Source organism: Cervus elaphus, chromosome 22 (genome assembly GCF_910594005.1).
Source record: "Cervus elaphus chromosome 22, mCerEla1.1, whole genome shotgun sequence".
NCBI classification, from domain to species: Eukaryota; Metazoa; Chordata; class Mammalia; order Artiodactyla; family Cervidae; genus Cervus; species Cervus elaphus.
This window is the reverse complement of record NC_057836.1, coordinates 10,766,481-10,794,439: the sequence shown is the minus strand read 5'-3', so window position 1 is coordinate 10,794,439 and position 27,959 is coordinate 10,766,481. Positions and strand designations below refer to the sequence as shown.

General features: G+C 56.1%; 1 protein-coding gene across 18 annotated transcripts in view; it reads right to left on the bottom strand.

Moving 5' to 3' along the window:
- The window catches only part of MICAL3 (microtubule associated monooxygenase, calponin and LIM domain containing 3), a 140,940-nt gene that overhangs the window by 26,762 nt on the left and 86,219 nt on the right, over window positions 1–27,959 (bottom strand). For 14 of the 18 annotated variants that reach the window (XM_043882621.1, XM_043882618.1, XM_043882624.1 and 11 more), the window contains 9 exons: window positions 27,045–27,143; window positions 25,371–25,427; window positions 23,341–23,448; window positions 21,076–21,183; window positions 20,442–20,628; window positions 16,773–16,861; window positions 15,989–16,076; window positions 3,677–3,872; window positions 1,429–1,664 (listed from right to left, as the gene is read on the bottom strand). In XM_043882621.1, the coding sequence (XP_043738556.1) occupies window positions 1,429–1,664; window positions 3,677–3,872; window positions 15,989–16,076; window positions 16,773–16,861; window positions 20,442–20,628; window positions 21,076–21,183; window positions 23,341–23,448; window positions 25,371–25,427; window positions 27,045–27,143 (1,168 nt within the window). The remainder of the gene's footprint in view (window positions 1–1,428; window positions 1,665–3,676; window positions 3,873–15,988; window positions 16,077–16,772; window positions 16,862–20,441; window positions 20,629–21,075; window positions 21,184–23,340; window positions 23,449–25,370; window positions 25,428–27,044; window positions 27,144–27,959) is intronic. The other 4 variants (XM_043882633.1, XM_043882634.1, XM_043882635.1 and 1 more) reach the window with 2 other exon arrangements.

Below are 27,959 nucleotides of genomic sequence, written 5' to 3'. Positions count from 1 at the left end.
GCAGGGGCAGTCTAAACAGTATGGAGGACAGGCAGCGGGCATTCAAGGCGCAGAGGGGTCAGTCGGGCGGGTCTGGGGTGGCTGTCTCTCCTACCACTGTACTCTAGGAAAGCCCCCTCCTCATGTGGGACCTGTTCCTGGGGTCAGGGCGGAGGCAGCAGGGATACTTTCACCTGCACCCAGGCCCTCATGCCCCTGCAGGAGCTGGCCCTGCAAGCATTCTCTGTCCCAGGGCCAGTACTCTCCTGCCGGAGCACCGGGGGGGCAGACGGGAGGAGGACAGAGAGAAGCATCACCCCCGGTTCCTCCAACTAAAGCCCAGCCCTACTTCCACATCCAAGAAGTCAGGTCTCAGGAGGGAAGAGAGGACGCACCCTGACCCTCAGCTGTGTCTGGGCTACAAGCCACCGAGGGACCTCCCAGGGAGGCTGTGCCCTTGCAGTCTCCGCAGACTGACCCCGGGCCATTGGCTCTTCAGGCAGGCCGGCAGCGGAAGGAGCCCCAGACGCTGCCTCCCCTGACTCCTCACATGAGGGGGTGTTCAGGCCCCAAGGGATGCCCTAGAGCCCGGCCCTGGCCTCTGGGTTGGTGGGTGGGAGGGAGGGAGGGAGGCCTGCAGGAGGACCTGCCCACGTGCCCACGGAAGCCCTGCCTCATCTGTCGTGGGTCACCGGCTAGGGGACACACAGTGCTCCAAGGACCCCCAGTTACTCGCACTGTGCCTGGCCAGCGCCCGGCCCTCACTGAGCTGCAGTCCCCGGGCTGGGACTGGCCGCTGAGCACAGGGACCCCCACACGGGGCAGAGGTCCTAGAGCCATGGAGGGCCAGCCCTGGGGGCCAGGCTCCAGGCCAAGGAGTCACACCCGCCTGCCCTGTCCACGCGCCTGAAGAGACAGCACAAGCCTAACAGACACGAGTCCCCAAGGGCTCTGGTCTCCGCCTGCCTGGCCCCTGCTCACCACCGCGGACCCGGGGCAAGCCGGCACGGGGGAGCGGCCCTCTGAGCTCCTTGTCACCACTCGGGCTCACACACGCAGCCGACAGGATGGGACCAACACCTCGAGTGCCCGACGAGCTGTCTCAGAGCCAGCCCCACCGACCCGCCAGGACACGGCTCCCAGAACATCCCCAGGCTCCACGGGTGAGCCTGCCCGGGGGCCCTCTCCTCAATGCTCTGCAGCCCCCGACACCCGGGACCAGGGAACCCCAGAAAGCTAAGTTCCCTCAGCTGGAACAGGACAGGAAGACGAGTGACCTGAGCTGCAGGAGGCCCTGACCCGCCTCCATGCCCAGCTCTCCCTGACGGCCCATCACGGGTCCCCCAAGGCCTGGGAGAGAGGCGTCCGTCATGGGTCCCCGGCCACAGAAACCCACCCCCGCACACTGCGGTCTGACGTCAGGGTCAGGAGGAGAGGGTGTCCTCTGACCTTCACTAGACTCCTCGTCCTCCTCGTCCTCTTCGTCCTCCTCTTCCTCCTCCTCCTCCTCCTCCTCGTCTTCCTCGTCCTCCTCCCCGGCCCCGAAGCTCCTGGAGGCTTCCAGCTCCTCTTCACTCTTCCCTCTCAGGAGCGCATGGATCCTCACGGCCTCCTTCCAGGGAACGCCGCCCAGGTCCGAGGTGGGCAGCGGGGGCTCCTCCTCCTCCATCTCTGACTCCGAACTGCTGTGGGAACGACCGGAGAACCCAGTGAGGGGACGTCTGGAGGCCAGGGGCACAGGCAGAGGAGTCAAAAAGGCAGCTGCCCGCTGTGGGCCAGGATGGGACAGAGGACGCCTCAGGGGCCAGTGCAGGGGGGACAGGGGGGGAAGCAGAGGGCAAGATGGGCGCACGGGCTGCCTGTGCAAGCCTCCCCGCCCCCTGCGAGAGGCAGTCACTGCTCGAGGGCCCAGGCACCCGTTCCCGGGGATAAGTGTGCCCCACCTCGCCCTGAGGGCTGGGCCTGGACGCCCGCTCCCGGGGATAAGCACGCCCCACCTTGCTCCGAGGGCCCAGCCCAGCTGCCTGTGTCTGGGAGGGAGACCCTAAGCCCGCGGTGCCCTGCCTGACGGGGGAAGTCTGACTTCCTGCGGCCTCCAGTCAGGGTGGAGAGTCTAAGAACGCAGTTTGGGGCAAAGGCTTTTGAGTCACACAGCGTCAGCTGACCTGGAGCCGGGCTCAACCACAACTACCCCCAAGAGGGAACGTGAACCCGGAGGCTCTGAGGGTATCGCCGCACGTCAGCACCAGGAGAGTGGCTCTGCCTGAGCACGGCTGTGAGCACTGCCCCTCCAGAGGGCTCTGTTTCATCGTCTTTCTAGAAAATTATACCCCACCCAAGGGTGATGTGGGAGACTCTCACTTCCGCTGGGTCAGAAGCAAGGGTGGTCTCCTGGGCTGTGTTCCCCCAACCCTTCATGGGGCAAATGGCTCTGCCATGACAGCCCTGTCCACACTGGGAAGGGGGTGTGAACACCTGGTTGTCAGGGTGAGCTGGTGGAGTGGGAGATGTAATTGACTTCACCACGCCTGTGCTACTCGTGGGTCCTCCAGCCATCCACTAGCTTGTTTTACCTATTTACAGTCAGTCTGTCATTCAGCAAATGCTTCTGAGCACCTAACTGAAGGTCAGTTAGTAGATGAGGAAGAAAGGAGCAGGTTCCTCACTGCTCAGCTCAGTCAAGTGAATCCTACTCCATTCATGCGTTCATTCATTCATGCCACTAAAACTTACCAAGTGTCTTCTGCTCACAAAGCCCTTCCCAGACGCTGCAGGGAACACTAAACTGCCACAGAAAAGATCCTCAGTCTCGAGGGAGACAAGATGCAAACAGCAGGACTAGACAGGGTGGCGATAACTGAAGTGGGTGAGGGTCAGGGCAAGGCAGTTTCCAGCAGGAAAACCTAGGACTGTGGACCACAGAACGTGTGCCCTCTGGAGTCTGATTAGCTTTCAGTGTTGACTGAGCTATGTTTCTGCCTTATCACCGTGACGTCATTTGTTTACTTTCTTTTTAACTAACAACACTGACCAACCCCGGGCTTGTCATTTAACCTCTTCCAAAACAGGTAATCAGGGTAAGAATGTCCCCTGTGCTCATCCCTAACCTCAGGTCAATTTAGACAACTTCAGGTGGGAGAGGGGAGGCCAGGCTGCCCTCCCTTCGAGCCGAGCACACTGGGACCCCAGTCGTGGGCGGCAGTTCTCTGTGTGTGTGTTGCGGGGGTGCTCAGGGCAGTCCATCCCTGGGCCATGTCACAAGGGTGGCCAACATGATGAGTTTCCACTTGAAGCTGCAGCAATTCAAGGATCATGGAGAAAAGCAAGGGACACACTTGGCATAAAAAAATTGGGCAGAAAGGTCAACCCTCACCTCTTGCCACAAGCTCAGGCTCTCAGTCCCTTTCTGAGTGGTCTTGCCACGTGCTTCCGGAGACGAGAAGCAGGCAAGCCCACCCCCTGCCTCTCTGAAGGCCAGAGGGAGACAGACAGTTCCTCCTAGGCCTCATGGTCCATGGGCACTCAGAGCAGCCCTTCAGGTCTGGCCAGACTCCTCACAGCACATCAGACGAGGAGGCAGACAGGGAGGCCACGCGACCTGCTTGTCAAGGGTCACAGCCAGCATGCAGACCCAGACGAGCTGACTCAGGGCTCCGCAGCGCCCGCCCCCGGCAGGCAGCAGTCCCCGCAGGCTGACCTGCTGGCTGCGTCCTCCTCCGTCCCCGTGTCCAGCACGCTGCTCAGGTTGTGCTCGGCCTGCGTCTCCTCAGGCACCTCCTCCAGCCCCTCCGCCTGCCGCACCGACAGCCGGTAGTTTTCCAGCTCGATCCTTTCCGGGGTGCCCCGCAGTCTCTTGGCGACGCTAGGCTCCTCTAGGCCATTCACGCTTGGGCCTGCACGACAAGCAAGAAGCAAAGTTCTAGGGTCAGCAATGGGGATGACGGAAGGAGCCCTCCCCTGGAAGGAGGGGCAGCCATCCTGCGAGGCTGGGGAGCTGGACGCCACAGCGGTCAACAAGGCTGGGGCCCCCAGAGCTCAGAGGATGCTGGTGTGTGTGTGGGGGGCTGGTGCAGAAGACAGAAGACCCCTCATCTGCCCTGCAGGAAAGCCTGGGGAGCAGTGGACACTGGCTGGGGGGAGGGGCCAGGCTGGACCTGAGGGAAAGCAGCCTGTCGAGGGGAGAGTCCTCCCACTGCCCCCACCCCTCGGTCCAGGACACAGTTGGGGTTTGAGCACTGCATCTGGCTGGTCAATGGGGAGGTCCAGGGAAGCTGTGCTGCGGAGCTTCTCACACCGTGCAATTGTCTGTCTCATGTTGAGATTATGGTAAAGGCTCTTTGTTCCATGGGACCCCCCTACATGGGCAACTGCACCCACACAGAACAGTCAGGCCCCCTCATTCCTGGTGATGCCAGCTGGACGGCTTGGTTGAACTGGTGCTTGTCGGCTCTGTGTTGTAGAGGGACCTTTCCCCTTTGGAATTAATAAGCAGATTTGCGCAGTTGTGGATGGAGACCCTGGACTACCTGTTCCCAGCACCCCTGTGTCCATGGTCTGAAGATCACTGATGACCTTGCCTGGGTCGGCTATTACTCTGGGAGGCCCACAGCAGTGCTTTCTAGACTCCAGCATTCCTTTGTGAAGAACTCTGAGGACTGCAGCGGGCACGTGGACTCTGAAGGGCTCAGATGTCAGATGTCACTGCCATGCCCCCTCCACTCCCATCTCCATCCTCACACTTCCTGACACACCTGTGACCCCACTCTCGGGCAAAAGAGGCCCCCCCCTCCGACCACTCTTGCCTGTGCCCACTGGGACAAGATGCAGCACATGGACACAGAGTCACACAGACCCCCCCGAGACACTGGACCACACCAGCAACTGGCTGAAAGATCTTAGGAAAATCCCACGACACGAAGAGTACATTTCCTGATCTTCAATGAGGACAGTCCCATGCCCAGGGTTACTGTGCATGTGAAGGGGATTATATTCACACACACACACACGCACACACTCACAAGGGCCATCCCCGTGCCCACGTACACTGCCCTCCTCTACTATGTTCACCATGTACACGGCAGCATTCCGCACATGAGCTAGGTGATACGTCTTGAGGTCCAGCAACCTTTTCACTCCCAAGTTGTACAGGTCTCCTGTATCCCTTTGCCCTGGACTGCAAATGGCAGCTACTGCACCAGAAAGCCGAGGGAGAGCACGGCAAAAGGACCCCAGGTGGAAGCAGGCAGGCTGTGGGGCTCGCGTCCCGCCAGGGCGGGGGCCCAGCTTCTGTGACACCCCAGGCTCTACAGAACGACCCTGGGTTTGACTGGTCAAGTCACACCGCCAGCCTCAGGTGACAGGTGGTCTTCCGGAGAAGCTCAGAACTCGACGAAAGATGGAAGGACAGGATTGATGACCACTCCTCACACACCAACTGTCTACTTGTCCATCCGTATGCTTACGTGAGGCACAGAGAAAAGAATGTTGTGTGGATGCAAGAGGGAGACACTGACCTGCCAGGAGTCAGCAGTGACAGAGGGACCGAGGAGGGGAAATGCGACAGGGATGAATCAGAGCTGTCCCAGGAGACCCAGCTGGTGGGAGGGGACAGCCCGCAGCCCAGGAAGTCCTTTCCAGAAGGCCGACGGGCTTGTCCACACCCAGGCCTATGCTCCCCATCTGCAGGATCCCAGGGAACTTTTGCTTTCATGTTAGTTTTCCAGTGTTAAATTCTTTTTGCTGCTATTATTGCAGCATCTCCCATGGGTGCTTTTCTGGCACGTGGGAATCCTGGCACATGTCATTCTCTCTAAGGCACATACCCTGGTCTCCACTAAAAGACCGTCCCAGAGCTCCGTGTAGCTCTCCAGGTAATATGTCTTTCCTGTGCTGAAACACCTCACAGGGGAAGCTCGATCGGGCCCAACCATCTGCCGCGTCAGCCTGTGGGAAGCTGCAGCTGTGACGAGCGCACTGGGGTTTGCTGGTGCTCTTTAGTCCCCGCCAGCCGAGCTCCAGCTGAAACTCTTGCCTTCCCACCCGGCCACCCGCCTCCACACACCTGTGCACACAGGGGCGCCACAGGGGCCGCCCAAAAAACAGGAAGGCCCCTGTGATCTGCCCAAGGGAAGCAATCTGTCCACAAGCCACTCATGCAGCTGATCACATACGCGGCAGGTAAAGAGAAGGATGGCCCCACAGGTCAGCCCGGCCCAGGCCTCTCACCTCCCCCTACCTTGGGCACCCTCTCCAGGCCCCCAGGACTCAAGTTCATCTGTGTCACGCCAGCTACCCTCCGAGCATACCTCAAACGGGGATGGGGACTCGGGGAGGAGGGTGCCCTCTGACGCAGAGCACTCCCAGTTGTCTCTGCCCCTGGGCACATTTTTAAGAAACTGCCCATAATTCAGCTATCACAGGGACAAACCTGCCCACCCCTACCCCTGCCTTCCACAAAAGGCTGTCTGCTCTGCAGCAGGCTCCTGTTGAAGACAACATCTCCCTCCCCCCAGGTAGCCCAAGATTTATTTCTGGAAATGAGCCAAGTTCCACCAGCAGGCCCACAACCACCACCTGAAACACAGGCTCTCGTCTGTCCACCGTCCTTGACACTGGCCTGGACACTGGCCAGTCCCCGAGACTGACCAGTGTCTGGGCAAGGGCCCTGTGAGGCTGACGGAGGAGAGCACAAAGCCCTTTCCAGCGGCCAGCCGGGCACCACAAGGCACTGTCCAGTCCCGACTCCATCCTGCAGGGGCCATGAGGCGGCACAGAAGGCCCTGGGGGACGGGTGTGGGTGGAGCCAGACCACTTCCAGGCCCCGCTCCCGGGAAGCTGTGACCCTGCTGTTCCTCTGACTCTCACGTGGGTGCTGACAACTCAGCGTCACTAAACCCCATCTGTGACTGCTTTCCCTTCGTTGCTATAGTGAAGAGCCTCTGGTGGTCACAGAGTCAGCAGGTGACCTCACAGCCTATCCATGCAGGCTGAGGAAAAAGCAAGGCCAAATTTAGCCAAGCCCTGCAGGGACTTAATGTGCTGTGCTGGCCAGCTCCCAGGCCCAGTCTCAAGACCAGACACACAGGACCTTCTCACTGTTCTGTTTCCCCAAACCTCTGCCATCTGGGAACGCAGCCCACTGGGCCGTGCGGTCCTCACCCTAAAGGACGCATTGCCCAGTCAGCAGAAACAACCCGAACTCACACTTACTCTGATGACCCCAGCATTTTCTGGAAGCCCCACCAACAATCATGGCTGATTGTTGTCCTGAAATCCTGTCAGATCAACCAGCTTCCATATGTTCTAGCTTATTTGCTCCTGACAACAGCCTTATGAGATAAGGGGAGCAGGGAGCCTTTTGTTCACGTTTTCTAACTTCATTAGACAGAAAAGCTGAACCTCAGAGAGACCACTGACCGGAAACGGCAGGGTGACAGGCTGCAGGGCTGGAGCCCAAGTCAGCACCTTCTCTGCACGTGTTCCCTAGCCCGGCTCTGTTCTCTGAGGATGACCATGTTCCAGGGTTCAGGGCGGTCCACTGTGGGTCATAAAAGACCTCTGGACCTCTGTTCTAGAACGCATTCTCAACATCTGACAGCATCCGCAGCACCTGCAAGGACGTGTGCTCCCACACAGGGTTGTGGGCTGACAGCCTGCCAGGGTGGAGACCCTGCATCACTGCCTTGGTTCTCGCACGGCCTCCACCTGGTCTCCCACAGGGAAGGACCACATGGAAGTGGATTTCACGCCTGCACGCTGTGCTCACTTCTGACTCTAGTCTAGAACGGTGGTTGTCAACCAGACGATCTTCTCTTTCGGGGTCTCCTGGCAACATCCCAACCTGGGAAGGGGTCCTGACATCCACGGATTCTACAAACAGCCGACAACGCACAACACAGAAGTATCTACCCAAACGTCAACAGCACTGAGCCCGGAACGCTGCCTGGAAGTCACAAGGGACTGTCTCCAACCTCGAGCTCAAGGGGCCAGCCGCCCGCCAGACACTGGACCACAGCCTGACGGACAAGGTTGTTAGGATGGAGTGGTGAGCTCAGACATCCCCCTCTGCTGCCCACCTCTGCTGCTCAGGTGAGGCATCCTGACCCCAGAGGGCAGTGCGTGGAGCACCCCCCCAGGAAGGGCCACGCCAGGCCCACAGGCCCACGCGCTGGGCACACCACCCCACCCTTCCCAGCCCTCCGGCGTGGCCTGGCTCACAGGAACTGTCCATCCCTGCCATCCACGCAAGGGCTGCCCACACACCCGCCCAGCCCTCCAGAGCAGGGCCTGGGGAACAGAAGCCCACAGGTCCATCAGGAAGTCCGCTCACTAGCCCAGGGAGAAAACCAGACTTGGAAACACGATGTGGAAAAACACTGCTTCATTTTTCCATTTCCCAAAACATCCTCTGCGGGCTTGCAGGGCCCGTCGCAGCACGCCTGCCTGCAGCTGGGCCCGATGTGCTCAGGCCTCCGAGTGCTCGTGTGCCAACCAGAGCTGACCTGACATGGCAGAGCCCAGAGGGCAATGATGCACACTCCCTGCTCAGCCAGGTTTCAGGGTCATTTGATGTGAGTGGAGTCTGGAGGGGCCCAAACTCAAGACAGATGAGAAGGTCAGTGTTTCCTGTCCTGATGATTCTGCTCCAACTGTCAGCACAGACTCAGGCAGACCCGGTCTCTCCCTCTCCTTCGGCCAACCCCGCCCAGGGCGCCAGGCCGGGCCACTGCTGAGAAGTGTAGAGCAGTACGTCAGCTGCACCACCCTCGGGGCCTCTTAGAAGGTGTGATAAAATGCGAGAGCAGAGAAGAAACTGGGGCCCAGGGAGCAGCACTGATCATCCCCCTGAACACAAGCCCGTCTCCTTGGGACTGACAGGCAGGAGGGTCCCAACAGACCCTCCTGGGGAGAGGTTGCTCCGGTCTATTCTCACTGACATGACTTCAGGCTTGGTTTCATTCGAATTCATCAAAGACAGCTGATACGGAGAAAACGAGGAGAAGCTGGCTCAACATCACTGCTCTCCTCCTCCGTCTCTTCTGACCATCCCCTTCACGTACCAGGGATGAATGCCCTTGGCTCTCGAATCCACCCTCTTTGCAAAGGCACATCCCCAGCCAGGGGGTGGGGGTCACTGCTAAAAAGCTGGGGACGTATTTCCTGGGAATAACCACACGCTCGCGGATGACAGAGGGCGCTCAGGAATGTCTTTAACGCGTCATCTCTGCGGAGCCAATAAGCAGCTCTTCCCTCTCCCCAGCAGACAAGCCGAGGCTGGAGGCCGGACAGGGCCAGGGCGGTGCTATGTCCTGCGGGCAGACTCCACCGGCTCCGCCCAGGTTGGTTACGTGGCCTCGATCCAGTCTGCAAAATGCCACCTTCCTTGCAGCTACAGGGGAGTGCTGCGTCTGGACAGCGCCTGGCACAGAAGTGCCGCATGCCGGCTGCATCAACATTACACGTCCTCCTGAACCATGCTCTGAGTTTCTATGACACCAGCTCCAGCAGCAGGTTGACCGGTACAGTCACTGGGGAAGCCCGACACGCCAAGCTTCACTCTGTTTTTATTTGACGGGGACTCTAGGGCAGACATGGGTCATCCCGGCTGTAAACAGCACAGCCCTTGGCGTGGTGTCTGCAGTCGCCGGGAGCACAGCCATCAGCTCACGGCAGCCGCTGAGCCCTGCGACGGCTCCAGCCTCCACTGGGGCTGGCTGCCCACATCCACACCCACTCCCCATGGGGCTGGGCCTCCAACAGTGCTGGGGCCCCAAGGAAGCTCTGCCTCACTGAAGGCAGGCAGGGAGCTGGTGCAGAGTGACCCACGGGAGACCGAACCAAGGGTAAAACCTCTTTTAAAGGAAGAATCTACTGACCCAGAGAAGTCTGTTGGTAGCAAATGCTGGAAGGGAAATTTCACAACGGGTCTCTCCTACCTGGAGATCCTTCTAGATCCTGACTCGGTTCTAGAAAACAGGGACACAAGAGTAAACAGGCTGCTGTAGCCATACTGGGACCACTTCAGCCGTACTGTTCCCCTTCGGGGTCTCAGATCCCTAGTCACACTTTCAGGTCTGACCTCTGAGAAGCCACCTAGCCCCAGGAGGGTCGCCCTCTCGGGAACTCACCTCCAAGGATGTGCGGAGTCACCACCATGGAAGAACACGAGAGCTGAATGACGCACGCCTATTTGGGCCTCTGCATGGAAACAGCGCCGGTGCTGTCACGCGTCTGAGGCCCAGGTCCTCCCGGGGCCCCGGGCCTCGCCTGGCAGCCTGGGCCTACAGGGGCCCCAGTGGGGCCAAGTTTTCTCAGGAAGTTGGCTGTGATGGAGGCCCAGGCACACCGGGACCCGGGGTGCAGGAACTCAAGAGAAGCAGGTGCCTGATTGGAGGGCCCGAGCTCTTCCGGAGACCGGGGCCCCTTAACACAAAACAACTACCAAAGACCCACAGTTCCAGGTGAGGACACTGTGAAACAACAGTGGCACGGTGGGAATAACCCTGATACCTTACACAAGCACAGAAGAGGAACTCAATGCACACACCGAGGACAGGCTCATGCAGTCAACGTACAGTCCACAGTGAGCTGGCAAGGACAGAAAGAGAGGTGAAGGACACGTGAGAGCTAACAGAGATCCCGACTGGACTGTGAGAACTTTCCTGGTCATCACCCACACAGCCCCAGGGGCCCCGAAAGGCATCCCCACCTGCCCTTTGCACCAACAAGAGGTGTCTGTGAGGGATGGGGGCACTCTGACCTCCCCTGTAGACACTATCAAGGGCGAGGTCAAGTTTGCTTGGCTTGAGTTAGGGCTTGGGTGGGTGGGAGAGGGGGCGACTTGCCCTCTCAATCACTGTCTTTCTTGGAGCAAAGCCTTGTCCCCACCCTTGGTCCAGAGGACCTGTGGAGCAGGAGGCACAACCCAGCACCACGCCTTCATCCCCACAGGTGCTCAGGACGGTCTCCTGGCCAGCACTCGCTGGGTGCAGGGCTGGACCCTGAGGTGCAAGGTAAGCCCTGGTTCGGGAGTCTTGGGGAAGTCGCAGAGCTCTACGAAAGGGCCTGGGGTGTAGGCACGAGTTTCCCCAAAGCCCCGTGCAAGCTGCTACACCCCAGAAAGGCCGTGTGGGGACTTGTCTCCAGTGTGTCCCTCGGGGCAGGACGGAACCCAGGGTCTGTCCCGTGCCCCCATCTGCACACAGGAGCCCTCTCGGAGAGTGTACCAGTCAGGGCAACAGCCAGGGAATTGTTGAGAAAAGAAGAGACTGGGTTTCAAGAAGTTTCGGAAAGAAACAGACCCAAAGGGAATTCTCCAGGGTCTTCACCCGCTCTTTCTCTCCCGGCCTTTTGCAGAGGCCAGGACAGACCCGACTGACTGATTTCTGAGAAAGGGGGACAGGAGGCAGGCAAGAAGAATTCGGGACCCAGCAAGGTGCTGCAGCCGTGCGGGCACCCAAGAGTGGAGGGGAGAGACCCTTCAAGCCAGACCCCGTCTCCTAGAGCACAGCTGTGCAGACGGGGTGGTCAGTGTCCCTCACCCCACTGCGGCACCCTCTCGGGGCCCAATTTAGCACCCAGACTGGCTGAGCCCGGCTCCATGGGACGCACTGCCAAGGTCACAGCACATGTGATAGGGTCTTGGAGGCTCAACCCTCCAGGCTCCAGCGGTCAGGCAGAACTGGTCCCCCAGCTCAGGGTCCATGTCACAGAAAGAAACAGTCGGGAGGACAGACCTGGACCATCCCTGTGGCCTGAGAGCCTCAAGCAGAGGAGAGGTGCCTACATGCTCCTGGGCCTGGCACTGGCTCGTCAGGGGGAGGACACCGGCCTGGGGCCCCAGCAGACACTGGCTCAGGGGGAGTTTCTGTTCCTCACCTGCCCGTCCCCCAGGGCCTTCATGCAGGCTGACTGGATGTGCAACACAGGTGGCATCTTCCTCCACGAAGCAAGCAAATGTCTTCCACCATGCCCCCCTGCCCCCAGAACAGGGGCCTTTCCACTGACAGGAACCTTTACTTCAGGTACAAACACGCTGTCTCCCCACTTCAGTACACCTACACTCTCTCCCGACCCAGCCCCGGAGCGAGAGTCCTGAGGCACAGTGCTGTCAAGCCCACTCCCGAGACCTGCCTGAGGGGGCCCTTCCCACCCTCCAATCAGGAGAAAGGGGAGGAAAAGAAATACTCAGAAACCTGAAGATTGTTTGGAATTTATTCTCTTAAATAAGAACGGTAACATTTGTTAAAAAAAAAAAAAAAAATTAGAAGCACAACACCTTAGTTTCACAGAAAACAGTTTCACGGAAAAAACAAAGTTACACAATTAAATAAAAACAGCTCACAAAGAAACACACCAAAACTCACAACAGCACAGATTAAAGGCAAGCGCGACGCTTCACAGAAGGCAGGCCGGAGGTAGAAAGGCGGGCATCCCTGACACAGCTCTGGTCTCCGTACCATGCCTGGAGACCCACTGCTGCTTAACGGCTCAGGAAAAGTGGGGTGTGGAACCCCCTAACTAACTGGTCAGGCCTTCAAGGCCACGCTGAGGCCACTCTCAGGACAGACTATGGGATTCCACTGTCTACAGATACACTGAACACCAAGAGACAGCAGGAAGCTGCAGTAACAGGCCCAGGGAGTCAGACACGCCTTGGAACCGAAGCGGTCCTCAGGGCCCCTGAGAGAGAGCCCTGTGCCCCTGGTCTCTGGTGCTGGGAGTATGCTCTGCTTGCTTTCTGAGACACTCACCCCGCAGTCTCCCCCTCCACCAGGAGCCCGGCTTCTCTGCTCCCTCCAAGCCCTGACCAGAACACTAAGCTAGGCCAGGTCCCCAGGTAAACCAGAACCAAGGAAAGAGAAGCTTTAGAAAAAGCTCCACTAGGATTGTGATTATTACTCAGGGCACAATATGTAAACGTGTACTTATACACATGAAGCTAAACCGGTACAAGCGCATGTGTGTATATATGTAAACGTGCATATATCAAACACCTGCTACACATGAAGTTTAGTACAAGCACGTGTGTGTATATATGTAAACGTGCATACATCACCATTTGCTACGACTCTCAGGACTGGGCAGGGAAGCTGGATGTGGAATTCTCTGCCTCACTAACAGGTTTTCCAGAAACGGAAGCAGACTTGGGAAGCAGTGGGAGATCTGGCAATAACTCCCTCCTGAGGGCAGGAACCCAGGATGGGTTGGAGTCGTCCTGCCATGCGACCGTCCCAGCTGGTGAGGTAAACACCTGGTTTCCGAGTGCTCACTCAGCATGCCCACTACGGAACGCGGGTGCCATGCAGGTCTGCCTAGGGATGGGGGCAGGCAGTGCCCAGCCAGACAGCCGTGTGTGTTAAGATCATCTTTCCGTAAGATGACAGACAATGAAGGCTTCTCCCCGTCCCATGTCTGTCGCAGGGACTGGAAGGACAGCGTTTCTGATCCCCATGACCCCCACCTGTACACTTCAGTTCTGGTTCCCCACCATACGAGGTATAAAGGATGAAGAAAGGGTCTCAAAACCTGCAACTGAGGGTCTTGTACTCAAGGGGAAAACGTACCATCTGGGGTTTTCTTTCTCTACCTGTTCTCCAAATGTTTCCTACAGGCAGGTACTCTGAGGCCAGGGTAAGGAAACCTGTGCCAGGTCCACGAACCTGCAGCAACCAATGTAAGAAGCTCGGAGACAAACTAGTTACAGACTGAGAACAGAAAAGAGGGTTTCTACATTAAAAGCACATCACAAACAAAGATGTTAAACTAGGCAGCAGCCACAGGCCAGGCTGCCAGAGACAGGACGTTGGACTAGGTTCTAACTCACAGGTTGTGTTTGTATTTTTGGCAACAGTAGTAATTTTGTGGTGGAAGAGGCGAACACAAGGGAATGGAGGGAAACGCCACAGACTAAAGCGGGCAGATGCACAACAGCCGACCAGTCACGGCTCCTCCAGCCCCACTTTCCGGGGAACGGGGACCCAGGTGTGAACCACGCTCCATGCACCACTCACTCCTGCTCAGAGTGCAGCCCAGGGCACGTGCCAGGACCTGGCCTGACAACTGCCGTCCACAGCACACATTCTGAAGCCCTCCAACACCTGAATTTTTCTGAATCTCTTCAAAACAAGGTTCCAGTTAAATGGTTTTTTTTTTTTTTCTATTAAAGGAGCAGAAAAAAATCAACGTCATGCCAAGTGTAACAGGCACCCATGTCCTGCTCCTCTCCTATGGAGGGGAAGTGCTGGTACCCTGGGGTGTGTCCACACTCAGAGCCATCGTTCTGAAAGCCCAGGTCTCCAAAGGCAGGACCCCAGTGCTCTGGGCACTGGCTCACTGCTGCCCACAGGGTACCTCCAACCAGGGCTCACATCCTAAACCCCGCGTGCTGTGAGAGGTGCGTCTCCCTCAAAATCAAGAAGGCCCACAGGCCTTTGATTCAGTCACAAGCCCAGTTCTCATCTTCTATCCCTGCTTCAGAGAAGGTTCCTCTTCTCTAGGGAACCCTTCACTCTTCACAGCTCCTAAAATCCTGAAGTCCTTCCAAAGCAGACAGACGGACAGCAAACTGAACCAGATCGAGTGCATGACCAGGAACTGCCTGACCCCCGCTGGCTTCATTCTTCTGCAGATGTTCACAAGAGGCTCAGTGCCCTGGCTGTGTGCTGAGCCCCAGGTAGTGCTCACCTGTTCCAAGGCACATGCCCGCATCTCTGCCAGCCCCTCCCCGACTCAGGAGCCCTCAGCACCTCATAAGAAAGATGGATTATAAGTTTAAGGGGTAGCAAGTCCTTTGTGGCTTAAACATGGCTATAAAATGTTGGTCCAACCTGCAGGGCACTTGCAGACTTGCCCAGATCAGAGCGAGGCACACGCACCAGCAGAGCTGAGCTCTCCTACGTCCTGCCCCCGGGGCTCCATCAGTTCCAAAGCGCGGTCAGAGGAGCAGCGCTACCAACCTCCCGTCTGAGGACCAAGAGGACCACCCTATTCCTCCTCCCTTTGGGAATCCTACGACCAACTCCTCTCCATCTAGCTGATAACCTGTCCTTTCCATGTGTTGATTTCTGTGGACGGGAGGACACCTGTGACAGGTGACAGCAGGGCCCTGACGACTTCCTCTCCCGCCGGCTGCAGTGAGCTGGCCTGTGACCAGGCGGGGCTGCACAGGTCCCCGGGACCACCCGCATCTGTGGGACTGTGGACACCCCACGCAGGTTGCTTTGGCAGAGAGTAGGAAGAAGCAGCTTTAAGGGAAAAAACACTATTCTTCACAACAAAGCTGGTTCCCTGAGCCCTTCTCTTCCTGCCTTCCGAGATCAGAATAAATGTTTTTAGAAGTGTGGGTGGCGGCACTCGCCTCCTGATGCAGGAAGAGGTTAAAGTGGAACCAGCCAGGGCCTGTCCTTCAGCGGTCACAGGTGTGGGGAGAGCAACAGGAACTGCCCCAGACACCAGTGCAGCGAAGGGGACAGAGGAGATCCAGTGCAGGTGAGCGTGTGTGCAAACCCCGGGGCCTTCTCACAGCTCCACACTCGGCCTGAGGAGCCCACCAAGAGGGACTACAGGAAGGCCCTGCCGCCCTGGCTCGTCACATAGGTCAGTGCTAAAAGTAGCCAGCTCTGAACTCCTCTTCTCTGGACAGGCCTGGGCTTGGCCACCAGGTGTCTGATGGATGTGGGCAGATCCCAGGGCCCGGCAATAAAACTCTGAGACTTGGAACAGATGGCACGAAGTGTGGGCAATGCCGCTGACCTGACGGTGCCCTACTGGCTCACAGTGGGCCAGTGAAACTCCCCTCGGATCTGCACCAGCACCTCCGACAGCCCATAGAGGAAGGGGACTCCGAAAGCAAGCAGCTGGCACATGAAAAAGGAGTCCGGAGGGTTTTGGGCCGCCTGATGCCCAATCGACGAAATGCTGCACTGGAGGTGCTGGCTCATCCCCTTGGCCTTGTCGCAGAGGCCGAGCGAGTGACGCACCACCCAGCCAAACAAGGAAGTGAGGCTACCTGGGCTTCTCTCAGCAGGGCTGGCACTGGTGCTGGGCCGTCCGCTGGCGTCTGCGGCCGGGCTGTCCTGCAGGGGTCCCCGGGCCTCCTAGGAGAGGAAGATGACTGAGTGAGGCACCACATCTCAAGACACGGTGACACCTCACTGTGGTCGGCTGCCCTCACCAGGCAACCCAGAGATGTGCCAGGACACTCGTCACAGGGGTCGCAGGAGTCACGGTCCAGAGGTGCCTGGTACCCCTTCCCACCAGCTCTCTGCCACCCCAGAGGCCCTCCGGGAAGCAATGGTCAGCTGCTGACACACACAGGAACACCCCATCAGAGAGGATACCAAGCTCACTTGAAAAGACAAGCAGGGAGCTGACTATGCTCAGACTTTTAAGATAAAGTTCTTAGATGAGTGGCCCCCAGAATAAACAAAGTTAAAGGAGTTGGCTACAGAACATTTATTTTGAGCCAAGTCCTTTTCTAACGTCCTCCTCTCAGGAAAGGTGCAACTTTCAAGGCAAAGTCTTTTTTACACAGAACGATCAGAAGGGAGGGGTGCACAGGCTCTTCCCAATGTAGCTCAGGTGCTGGCAAGAACACTTCCATAGTGAAACCCAACATTCGATGAGGCCTGACATGCTGCCCCTCCCCACATCAGACCAATACCACTTCTCAGACCCTTCCACTCACAGGAAGGGCTGCTCGCTGGTCACCCAGGGTCTGTTGGCCATGTCTGGGCTGTCACCACACTGGATGGTCACCTGCTGCCCCCACCCCTGCAGCCCAGCCCCGTTACCTTTCCAGACAGAGGCGCCCCTGCCGGTCTCTTCCTCTGCGCAGGGCCGGACAGCCGGTAACAGTAGTGTGGCTTGCAGTAGAATTTACCTGCAGGCAGCGAGGGGCAGGGGAAGAGGGAGTGAGCAAGTCTCTGAAATGCCGGATTTGACCCCTGGTCTTGGCACACGCGTCCCCATCGCCCCAGCCCGACCTTGCCCAGGCCAGGGCTCTCATCCAGGAAGGCCACGCCCTCCTCTTCCCTGTGCCCGGATGTGTGGAGGCCACGGAGCCATCACCCAATCAGGGCTCAGAGCAGAGACTGCAGCCTGTACAGCGGGGCCAGCAAACAAAGTGGCTGTGTGTGTAGAACAAAGATGCGGTCACATGAAGAGCTGGAGGAGCATTTCTGGGGGCACCGAGGATGAACACAGTGCTGGAGGCATGAAGGCTGCCACGGGTGGGGCAGCCCTGAACATCAGCTCTGCCGTGGCCCTCTGGCAACCATGTGCGACTCGGCGCGGGTCAAACTGCAGCCCAGATCCTTAGTGGGTCATATCAGCATTAAAGACAACGCAGAACAAATAAAAAAGTCCTACAACTGACCGTGACTAGAACAAAACAGAATTACGCCTAATAAAAAGCATCGGCATGCACAGGGCATCCTCAGGGTCCGCAGTAGTTCCCAGCGCTCAGCTGTGCCCACCTGGGCTGTCTGGGTCCTGGGGTAACATTGCATCCTGTTGCATAACGTGTGTCCTGCTGCCTAACGCGTGTCCTACTTTATAACACGTGTCCTACTGCATAACACATGTGTCCTGCTGCCTAACGTGTGTCCTACTTTATAACACGTGTCCTACTGCATAACATGTGTGTCCTGCATAACATGTGTGTCCTGCTGTATAACATGTGTCCTGCTGCCTAACGCGTGTCCTACTTTATAACGCGTGTCCTGCTGCATAACGTGTGTCCTACTTTATAACACGTGTCCTGCTGCATAATGTGTCCCACTGCATAACGCATGTGTCCCACTGCATAACCCAAGTGTCCTGCTGCATAACGTGTGTGTCCTGCATAACATGTGTGTCCTGCTGCATAACATGTGTCCTGCTGCATAACATGTGTGTCCTACTTTATAACACGTGTCCTACTGCATAACACGTGTGTCCTGCTGCATAACGTGTGTCCTACTTAATAACGCATGTCCTGCTGCATGTGTCCCACTGCATAACGCATGTGTCCCACTGCATAACCCAAGTGTCCTTCTGCATAACATGTGTGTCCTATTGCATAATGTGTATGTCCTCCTGCATAACATGTGTCCTATTGCATAATGCATGTGTCCTGCTGCATAACGTGTGTGTCCTGCTGCATAACGTGTGTGTCATACTGCATAATGTGTGTCCTACTGCATAATGTGTATGTCCTGTTGCATAACGTGTGTGTCCTATTGCATAATTCATGTGTCCTGTTGCATAACGTGTGTGTCCTGCTGCGGGTGGAACCACAAGCTTAATTAATGCCAAACTTGCCTTTTCCCTTGATGTTGGTAGTGGAATTCAGTCACAGAGGGGTGTTTTTTCCTTAACATTTTCTTTATTCCCACTTACAGTCAAGGTTTTGAAAGACCCTGTTAGAGAAAACTGTTGAAACCGGAGTAATCCCATTCATCATTCTCATTTGGAGAGAGCAACTCCTTTAACAAATGAACTTTCCTATTCTTGAAGTTAAAAATAAGAGGACCTAACAAGGAACACGATAGAAAAGATCAATGAAACCGACATCAGACTAATTCAGAAAAACAGAGAGAAGACTCAAATAAATAAAATCAGAAATAAAAGACGACATTACAACTGATACCATAGAAATACAAAGGATCCTAAGAAACTACTAAAAACAACTATTTGCCAATCTAGATAACCTAGAGTAAATGAATAAATTCCTAGAAACATAATTTATCAAACCTCAGTCATAAAGAACAAAATCTGAACTGACCAGTACTGAGTAAGGAGACTGAATCAGGGATTAAAATTCTAGCAAAACAGAAAAGCCCTGGACCGGATGATTTCATTGGTGAATGCTACCAAACATTTAAAGAACTAACAACAAGTCTTCTCAAATGTACCCAAACAACTGAACAGGAACACTCCCAACTCGTTCATGAGACCACCATCACCCTCATATCAAAAGCCAGATAAGGAGCCTGCAAGAAAACTACAGACCAATATCCCTGATGAACACAGGTGCAAAAATTCTCCACAAAATATTAGCAAACCAAATTGAACAGCACTTTGAAAGGATCAGACACCATTATCAAGTGGGATTTATTCCAGGAAGGCAAGGAAGCCTCACCCACCACTCTCCAGAGTCCACCCAGGACAGGTGAGGTCCTTCCTGACACTTTGAGCATCATGGATCCCTCCTCCTCTGCACTGTACAAAGTCAGTCTGCACTGTGCCCTGGAGCCCGCGGCCACTCTCATGCTGCCTGCTGCCAGGGCATCCCATGCAGAACCCAGTCTGCTTACACTCTATCCACTCCCACAGAAGAATGTGTCTCCAGGTGTGGCACAGAATCTAGGGGCAAAAATACTTGTGGATCAATTCGCTGGAGCTGGAGGGATCCTTCCAGGCAAACTTCACAGACAGAAACACTGGGCGGGCTTCACTCACCAAGCCCATCGGGGAGATCAAAGGCGTTCTCCAAAGACCCGGTGTGTGGGGTACAGAGAGCTGCACCCCTGCCCTCGCTTTCCATTCGTGTTACTAGAGGACCAGAGGCCACAACAGTAAGAGCCAGCTTTCCTCAGTTCCTCTCACTCACTATTCAAAGAACCTGGATGAGTGACTATCTCCTCATCACAGGGCGGTCCCCTCCTGTGTCAAGGCCACCCCACCAGGATTCACTCCCCCTCCTATTCACCTGCATCTTTTCATCACTTTTGGATCAGTAAGACGGCCTCTCAGAAAGTCCCTCTGGGGTCCTGTAGGAACGGGTGTGAAATCATCAATGTCTTGGGTGACTGTTTCCAATTAACCCCAAGGTTTTTCAGGTGGCAGACACGCCTCTCCATTAGGTTTTTGTTACCAGTCTGCATAATCCTCCACCTTCTGCCTTATCAAGGTCATTCCATTATGAAATCAACAAATACCACAAAAGGCCAGGGCTGGACCAGCACAGTAAACCAGACGAAGGCCTGTGCCACGTGCTCTCAATTCCACAGAGATGCAGATGCAAGAGAGAACGGGTGACAACGCACACAACTCGGGCACCTTCAGGAAGCCAAAGTCCGAGAACAGTGGCCAAGGACGCAGCTTCAATGTGCTGCCACTGACCTCAGGCAAGAAACGCGGCTTCTATAAGACTGTGATTCTTCTTCTCTAAAGTAAAGACAAAAAGACTTATTCTCTCCGGCCCCTTTCGTCTTAAGATCCTGCTGTGAGGTAGGAGAGCAGGTTATCTGTGAAGCCAGGGCAGGCGTTTAGGTAAACACATGCCCTTCTCTTCTCCACGGTCACCGAGTCATCTATGACACTGCCTAGTGACTCTATGGATGGATCTACGGGACAGACTCTTAGAACACAGACTAGAGAGGGGTGGGTGGGAATGCTCAGGAGAGGTGGAAAGAAAGCATCTGCGTGAGCAAGCAGTGGGGGCTGTGTCCGGGTGCACCTCGGCATGGGGAGCTCACCGTCCTCGAGGGCGTAGGCGTAGGCTGACAGGCGCAGGGTGGTGGCACAGTGCTCGCACTTGAAGCAGCTCCGGTGGAAGAACTTGCCCTCGGCACTCAGCCGCTCCATCACATAGACCCGCTTCTGGCAGAAATAGCAGGTGTCGCTGCCTCCCAAGTTCTGCGGGAACTCCTTCTTTATGGAGCCCTGGGGGAAGGAGGCACAGGTCAGGGAGAGGTCTCCTAGTACTCCCCAGGTGCACGACCCTCACTAAGCGGCTCAGCCTGGGGAATGGAGCCTCGTGCCCACGCAGCACTCGGCACTGAGTCTGTTCTCCGCTATTTATTAATGATCAAACCAAGTTCTTTCAACAGACTCTGATCTGATGGTGCTCCCGTGGTTCTCCATGGACACAGGCTCCTGGGCCCTAGAGCACTCACTAGGAGATTCTGTGTATACCGTTCACACAACATTCTGAACAACAATTTCAGTCCTGGAAGGTCAGTTACAAAATACAGACACCTCAAAAAACACACACACACACACCACATGGCACATAGTGGCTGCGTATGTCACTAGAGCTACTTAGAGCAAAGCAGGCGTGTTCTCCAGAGCCGCCTTATCCAGACAGACAGTGCCCTTAGCGTATCTTACCAGTTCCTTCTTGTCTAGAAGGGTTTTGGGTTGTTCTTTCCTTTGAAGCTGATTGGCTATCTGCTCAGCCAATGAGCTCACTCCGCCCGTGTACATCTTTATATACTTCTATTGGTTGGAGATTGTAAAATGACCAGAAAGAAGGAAAATGAGAAGGAAAAAAATAAATAAATTAAGAAGACAGGGGGAAAAAAAATCTTTGAAAGGTATAAAATGAACACAGGTGCAGCAACAAACATGCCAACACGGTGCCCACGAGCAGGGGACAAGGTGTCAGTGTCCACACGCTGGCGTCAGCACAGGCGGGGGCAACGGCTGCAGGGACAGCGAAATTCAGGAAGGAGAACCTGTTGTCTCTCACATCTCTGGATGAAGTGCAGGGGACAGGCAGGCGGGAGGACAGGGTGGATGTGAACAGACAAGAGTGGGAAGGGCCTATGGCCCAGTGGCTCAAACTGCATATGAAGAACTCGAGGGGACACCCCCGCCCCCGGCTCCGTAGACAGCGGGCACCAGAGAGCGGGCACATCCCCGGCCTGGGAGAGGGCTTGGGGAGCTACTTCCTCATTTACTGATAGAAAGACAGCAAGGCCGACTCTCCGCCTGGGTAACCTGTGTCCCCGGGGATGACATCTGTCCTCACTGGTAACTGCTGCACTCGGAGGCCCCGTGCTGGGCATCAGAGGCCCTGGCTTTACCAGGAAGAAACTTCCTCTGCCCGTTCTCCCATGGAGAGTTCTGTGTTCCCCTGGGCCCTGAGGCCAAAGCCGTCCGGGCCGGCCAGGGCACTGCTGATGCCGCTGTAGGAGTCTGCGGGGCTGCTGTGGAAGCCAGATGTGCTTCCATCCAGGAGGGGTCCTTCATTAAGTTGAAACAAGATGAAAGAAAAATCCAACCACCTCAACCCTTTTTCCAGCAAAGCTGAAGAAGTCACGAGAAAACTACGCATTTCAATGGCAAGCTTTCTTGTGGAAATCCTGCTTTGAAATCGTCTGCAGGGAATGAGGCTGAAGCCTCGCCACAGCCCATGTGTGTGTGACATTCTCAGCAGCCGTGTGCCAGCGGGTCTGAGGACCCCTCTCTCTTATTCCGCATCCAGAACATGCAGGAGGGCTAGGGATGCCAGCAATCCCGGCAGGTAGCCGTATGGGAAGGAACCACTGGCCTGAGCAGTGGCACGTCCCGGGTGGGGCGAGGACACCAGAGAAACGCTCCAGGGAAACGGACCCTGCGTTAACTACGAGGACAGCAGTGGCGCATCGGGCAGTTCCCAAGGTTCAGCTGGAACTGAGGGCTCAATTATGTTTTCAATTTAAAATAAGGAGATTTCCAAAGATTAGTACCATTTGCTCATTAACTCACAGTTTATACCCACCAGTGGTCGAGAAACACAACTGGCTCTTAGGCCTAAGCCCTCTTTAGATAGAGACATGAGGGGAGCATAAGCCTGGAACAGACAGACACTCAGGTGCAGCCAAGCTGACCCCAGGGGCAGAAAACAGCACACCCCCTGCAGCAGACGAGTGAGTGCATGGACCAGACACCGCGTCGAAGGCTGTGACATGGAGCAAGTTCAGGGTCATCCCGGCTCGGCCGGGACCCTGTGCTCCCACCAGAAACCAGCACCCTCAGCAAGCGCAGCCCAAGGCTGCCTGGCACAAAAGCACCTGTCATCTTCAGTGCTCTTTGTTTTTAGCGTGAACAGCAGATGGTTTTCCTCTCCCAACTCTCAAGAAACAGCCGCAATGTAGCTATCTCTGGACTGACACTGGGGCCACCACATACGCACTCCTTTCTGCACAGTCTGCCAGCCGCTCAAGAACAGGGACAGACAGGATGGGCCGAGGGCCCTGCCACCTGTCTGAAAACCCTGCACATCTGGGACAGCTCCATCGTAGGACCCAGCGGAGCTCATTCCTCACATGATTACAGTTCAAGAGGCACCTGGAATACTGGCTAGCCACCACTCCCTTCAGGATTTAATTACACTACAGCTCTTATTTTATAATGCATTAATAAGAAGGCACGTGGAGTTAATGCTTTATCATTAACTGGTATGGTTGGAATATGGCGAATGTGGGCTGACATGGACGGAACTTGCTGCAGTGAAGCAAGCAGCCGTCTGAACTCAGGTGGACGCCTGCCACCCTCACATGCATGACGGACACACACAGCAGGGTCCCTAAGGAGACAGGAAGGACGTTTGTGTGGGAGAAGAGTGGAGGCTGGCGAGGAAGCGGCTTTGCCCTGAAGGGGCCGAGCTACCTGTCGGAGGGAGTCGGAGGAGGGAGAAGCAGGGCGGCTGGCGGAGCGGAGGCTTAGGGAAAGCTCCCACTGATCGACAAAAAATCGACGAGAAGGCTCAGGTTCTGGCTACAAGATGGAGGAAAAAAAACCAAATGAAATGTGAAATTAAAAGTCACACACGGTCCTGAACACAAAGAACTTGGCAGTTTCAGACCCTTTATCTGGATAACAAATGCAGTAAAAAAAACACTCTTAGTTCCAGCAGCAGCAATGGCTCATTCCAGGCGGTGTCCAGCCCACACATCCTGTGCGCCCTGCTGAGCCCCTCATGGCCTGAGCTGGAATCTCTCTTGGGCAGAGGGGATTCCATCAGCTCATCACTCTGCTGGCCTGACGTGGAGAGGACCACAGGGACAGCAGATCTGCAGCGAAGCTCGCTCTTTTTACATAAAAGCCAGGAAAGTGGCCCCTCCTTCTTCTGGTGGGGCTGAGACTTCTCTGACCCTGGAACCAGCCCCCAACCCTTGCAGCCCCCATGCAGCACGTGGAGCTAGTGGGCCCAGCAGCCAGATTCTCCGGGCCCCAGCGAGGAGGGGCCAAGAACTCGGCGGGCGGTAATTGCTTCGTTTCCTGTAGGTTCGGGCTGAGATACCTGGCGGGTGCAGGGAAGAGGCACCCCTCGGCTCTGAGCTCCCCTACTTCAGCTCACACTAACTGCAAAGCTTCGGGTGTGATGGGGGTGATGAAGAGTGTCACCAGCCTCTGCTTTAGAGGCTCAGATAGAAAAGACCAAACTCCCTGGACGGTAAAGAAGCAGGCGAATGTACAGCTGGATGGGGGTGGTGGAGGAACAGTCTGGCAGGGACATAAGCAGTGACCCTCAAGAGCATCTGGACGGGAGCCCTGCACTGAGGAACCTGGAAACCAGCCCCAGGATGATGAAAGTCCCGCTGCAACCCGCAGCCCCAAGCTTCTACCTGCTGCTCCTTCCAGTCTCTCCTCTCCTTCAACACTCTTCCCTCTGTTCCTGCTAAGGCTCTGCTTCAATCAAAATCATCGGGACCCCCCACAAATATGCATTCCCCAAAGCAGAGGGTTTGGCCCTGTTCAGTGAAAAGGCTGAGATTTCTTCTAGAGAGGAACCAGCCTGGGAAGGACGATGAAAGAGGCTGGGCACATGCAACAGCGAGGCCATGGTGACACGGGTGACGTGGAAAGGCCACGCAGACCCGCCTCAGGGACCTGCTTCCCGTTGCCCTGGTGACAGTACCGAGACACAGGGCTACTGCTACTTCCCTGATGGGCCCGGGGGAGCCGGACCTACTGCTCAGTCATGAGCACACTTCTCAGACAGCAAAGGCAGAGAGAAGCCAAAAAAAAAAAAGAGAAGGCCCACATGAAATGAACAGGGAGAGCTGATTCTCGCTCTGGCTGCAGACTGGCATCCACTCAGGGATCAATTAAAGGGTAACAACAACCAAGAACGTTCCATAACGTCAGTAAGCTTTTACATGGGCATCTCTGCTACTCAGATTATTTGATAGCCAAGCGTGACTGGCCGTCTGTCCCCGAGTTTCTCAGACAGAGGATCGACAACTGCCCATCACAGACTCCGTCATCACCTTCCTTCCCTGCCCTGTCCTCCTCATCCTTGAAAACTCCCCATGCTGGTAAGAGCTCTGGCTTCCTCGGGATTTCTACCTCAAGATCCCAGACTCGCGGAGGAGCAAAAAAGTTCCTCCTACTTCTGGATCCTGACTTTCCCCTGGAGTCAAAGGCACATATTTACAGGTGAGAAAGGGGGCGGAGGGCAGGAGGAAGAGGCCTTTCATAGGAGCACACGTCTCAGGGTTTTTTTTCTGGAGTGGACGGATGCTCCGGGAATGCTATTCCCATGGATCATCACTGCTAGCAAAGAGTTCTGGCTGGGTGACCAGAGTGTGCAAAAAGCAAGGGACAGGGGCCACGCCCGCCTCCCCCCTGCCCCCCGCCCTAGCGTGCCGCGTCTGTGTGGCTGCCAGCGTCCCATGCCATGGGCATGCTTTTACCCTCTCGTGCTGGGGGCTCTGCTTGCCACAGCTGTCGGCATCAAGATCCCCGTGTGTCTGTTGGCAATAAAGCAGAAACTTAAGCTCCATCCAAACTCTCTATCTGGACCTAATGAGTGACAGTGCGACAGAGTCAGAGTTCACTTCAACACACATCCTGCGGCCTGCTGCCCCCAGCAATCACAACCCCATCCACATCAAACCCCCATCACCCAAGGACAACTCCCAGCACAGCTGTCCTGCTACGAGCCAGCCACATGGATAAATGGCTACGGTTAGTACAAATGTGGAGCAGACAGGTTTCTTCCACACAGCAGCACACGGCCAGGCGTTCAATGGGAGGTTAACAGGAGAGGCAGGTTAGAAGGGCGAAGCTTTCCACAACAAGACATTAGGAAGGAAAGGTGGGGAGGTGGAATCGGCTGGAGTAAATGACCATGACAACAGTCCACAGGAAGCTCCAGGGTGGGACATGGTCCCTGAACAGGAACACGGGACAGGGTGAGGAGAACAAAGAACTGTGCGCGGGAGGACAGGGCCCGGTACACAGGCCCTCGCTGTCCTGAGGAGCAGTCATGGGGCTGTGGAGGCCTCCGGTCACTCTGGATAACCCAGGATTCACTGTATGGCCCTGCACCTGTGCAAAACTGACCCAAAGCTTCCGAGTTTCTCTGGAGCCCATGAGCAGGGGGGTCCCTGAGGGCTGGATGAGCCCAGGGCTCAGGTTCCAGAGTCACACACGCGGGCTCAGCTCTTGGATCACTGTTCACTACATGACCTGGCCTCCTGACCCTCTGCCTCGGTCTTCTCAGCTGTAAGAGGTTGACGCTACCGGGACCTGCCTTGGAGGGTTACTGTGAGAAGACACTGAGACGACACAGGAAAATGCTCAGAAGCCTGCCTGGCTCACAGGAAATGCCCGTGGTGGTTCTCAGGCATGGACAGGGCCCAGGGCAGTCATGGCCCCACAGGGGCTCAGGGTCCAGGCCCAGGGACATCGGCTGGGCCTGCTCATCAGACACAGCACAGGGTCACCTCCTAAACAGGCTACCACAGCTAACGAAACGTCTTTCCGTAGACCCTGCCTTTCTTTACAATCAGTGTTTTATTTTACAGGGACGTGCAACACAAGTCAAAAACGCTGTTCTGTAACCGCACTTTCAATGGGCGTGCTGGCCACAAACACATGCGTGGCCCACTTGCCATGAAGCAGTTCTCCAGTGTCTGCCTAGAGAGCGAGAGGGGTGGACGGAAGGGCAGCCGTTCGTTGGCAAAAGCCAGATAAACAGAAGACAGGCTCTCAAAATTGGAAGGAACCAAACTCATAGAGTGAAGCCCTAGAAAAAGCTTCCAAAGTCCACCTGAACTGCGCCTCCCTGGGCAGCAAGACCAACATGGCTGACTCCAGCAGGGCTGCATGAAAATGCGCTCAGTCTGTTGGACCTTGTGTCTGGGTCAGTTTAGTGTGTCTGGGTTTAGTTTACAGCTGCACGGTCATCTTCGTATGATATGGGGCTGAATTAAACTACCCAGGGTTTGAACGTACAATTGCTACCCTGAGGCCCACCAGTACCGGTCACCATGGAAACGAGGGGACTCTGACTTGGTCTCCACCCTAGCCACCCACACAGGCAGGCAGGCACACAGGACAGCAGAACATGCAGAGGGGGTCACCTGTTGGCCGCCACGTGCCCGACAGGGAGGCGGAGTAGGGGGAGGAGAGAGGGTGATCACTTTTTTGGGGCAGGTCCGAGAACGTTGCTTGTCCCGTCGCTTTTACACCAACAGACACAAACAGAGAGAACACAGGTGAAAAAGACGGCCACACTGAGGTTGGTTCTGGAAGGATGAGAGGCACCTGCCAAAGGCATCCTGAGACCCCTTCCCAACCCCGCGCCTCCGTCAACACAAATCCGTGTCTCCAGGGAGCGCCCGCCCCGCCTGCCGTCAGCCTCTGGTTGGAGGCGCGCTGTCTGCAGATCCGAGTCTCGTGCAGCCGCTGTGGGCTCAGGACCTACAGGGCAGCACTTTCTTTCTTTTTTTTTTTTAGGGCAGCACTTTCTAAATCCCAGACCTGGAGCATATTCTTCTTTGTTGGTTTATCAAGAAAGCTGGGGGCAAAAGAGAGGGGCCCAGGACATACCCTCACTCACACTCAAAAGGTTCTGGGAGATGACCAAGGAAACACAGGAAAGAGCAGGAGACAGGAGACAAAAAGAGCACCTCTGCCAACTGACACCGCACAGTGTCCGCAGGTCACTTCCCCACATGCCCCTTCCCACGGCGTCCACTTCCTGGAAGGCTGTCTCCAGTGTAGGAACCCTTTGGGGCCTAACAAACCACCAGCTTCCTAGGTCAGAGGGACTTCAGCTTTCTCACGCCCAGACCGACCTGTGGGGTGCTCCTTGCAAAGCCCAGGAGGGGGGAGGTAGGGACACCGCTCCTGCCTGCCCTCCCAAACCCCCAAAGGAGTCCTCCTGTGTCCCCATTTGTGTGGCACCTGGCAGTATTCTCTCTCAGGGACTAGGTGCACAAAGCAGGCTCGTGACGCCACCCCTGAGTCAGTACTGGGGATGTGTCATCCGTGAC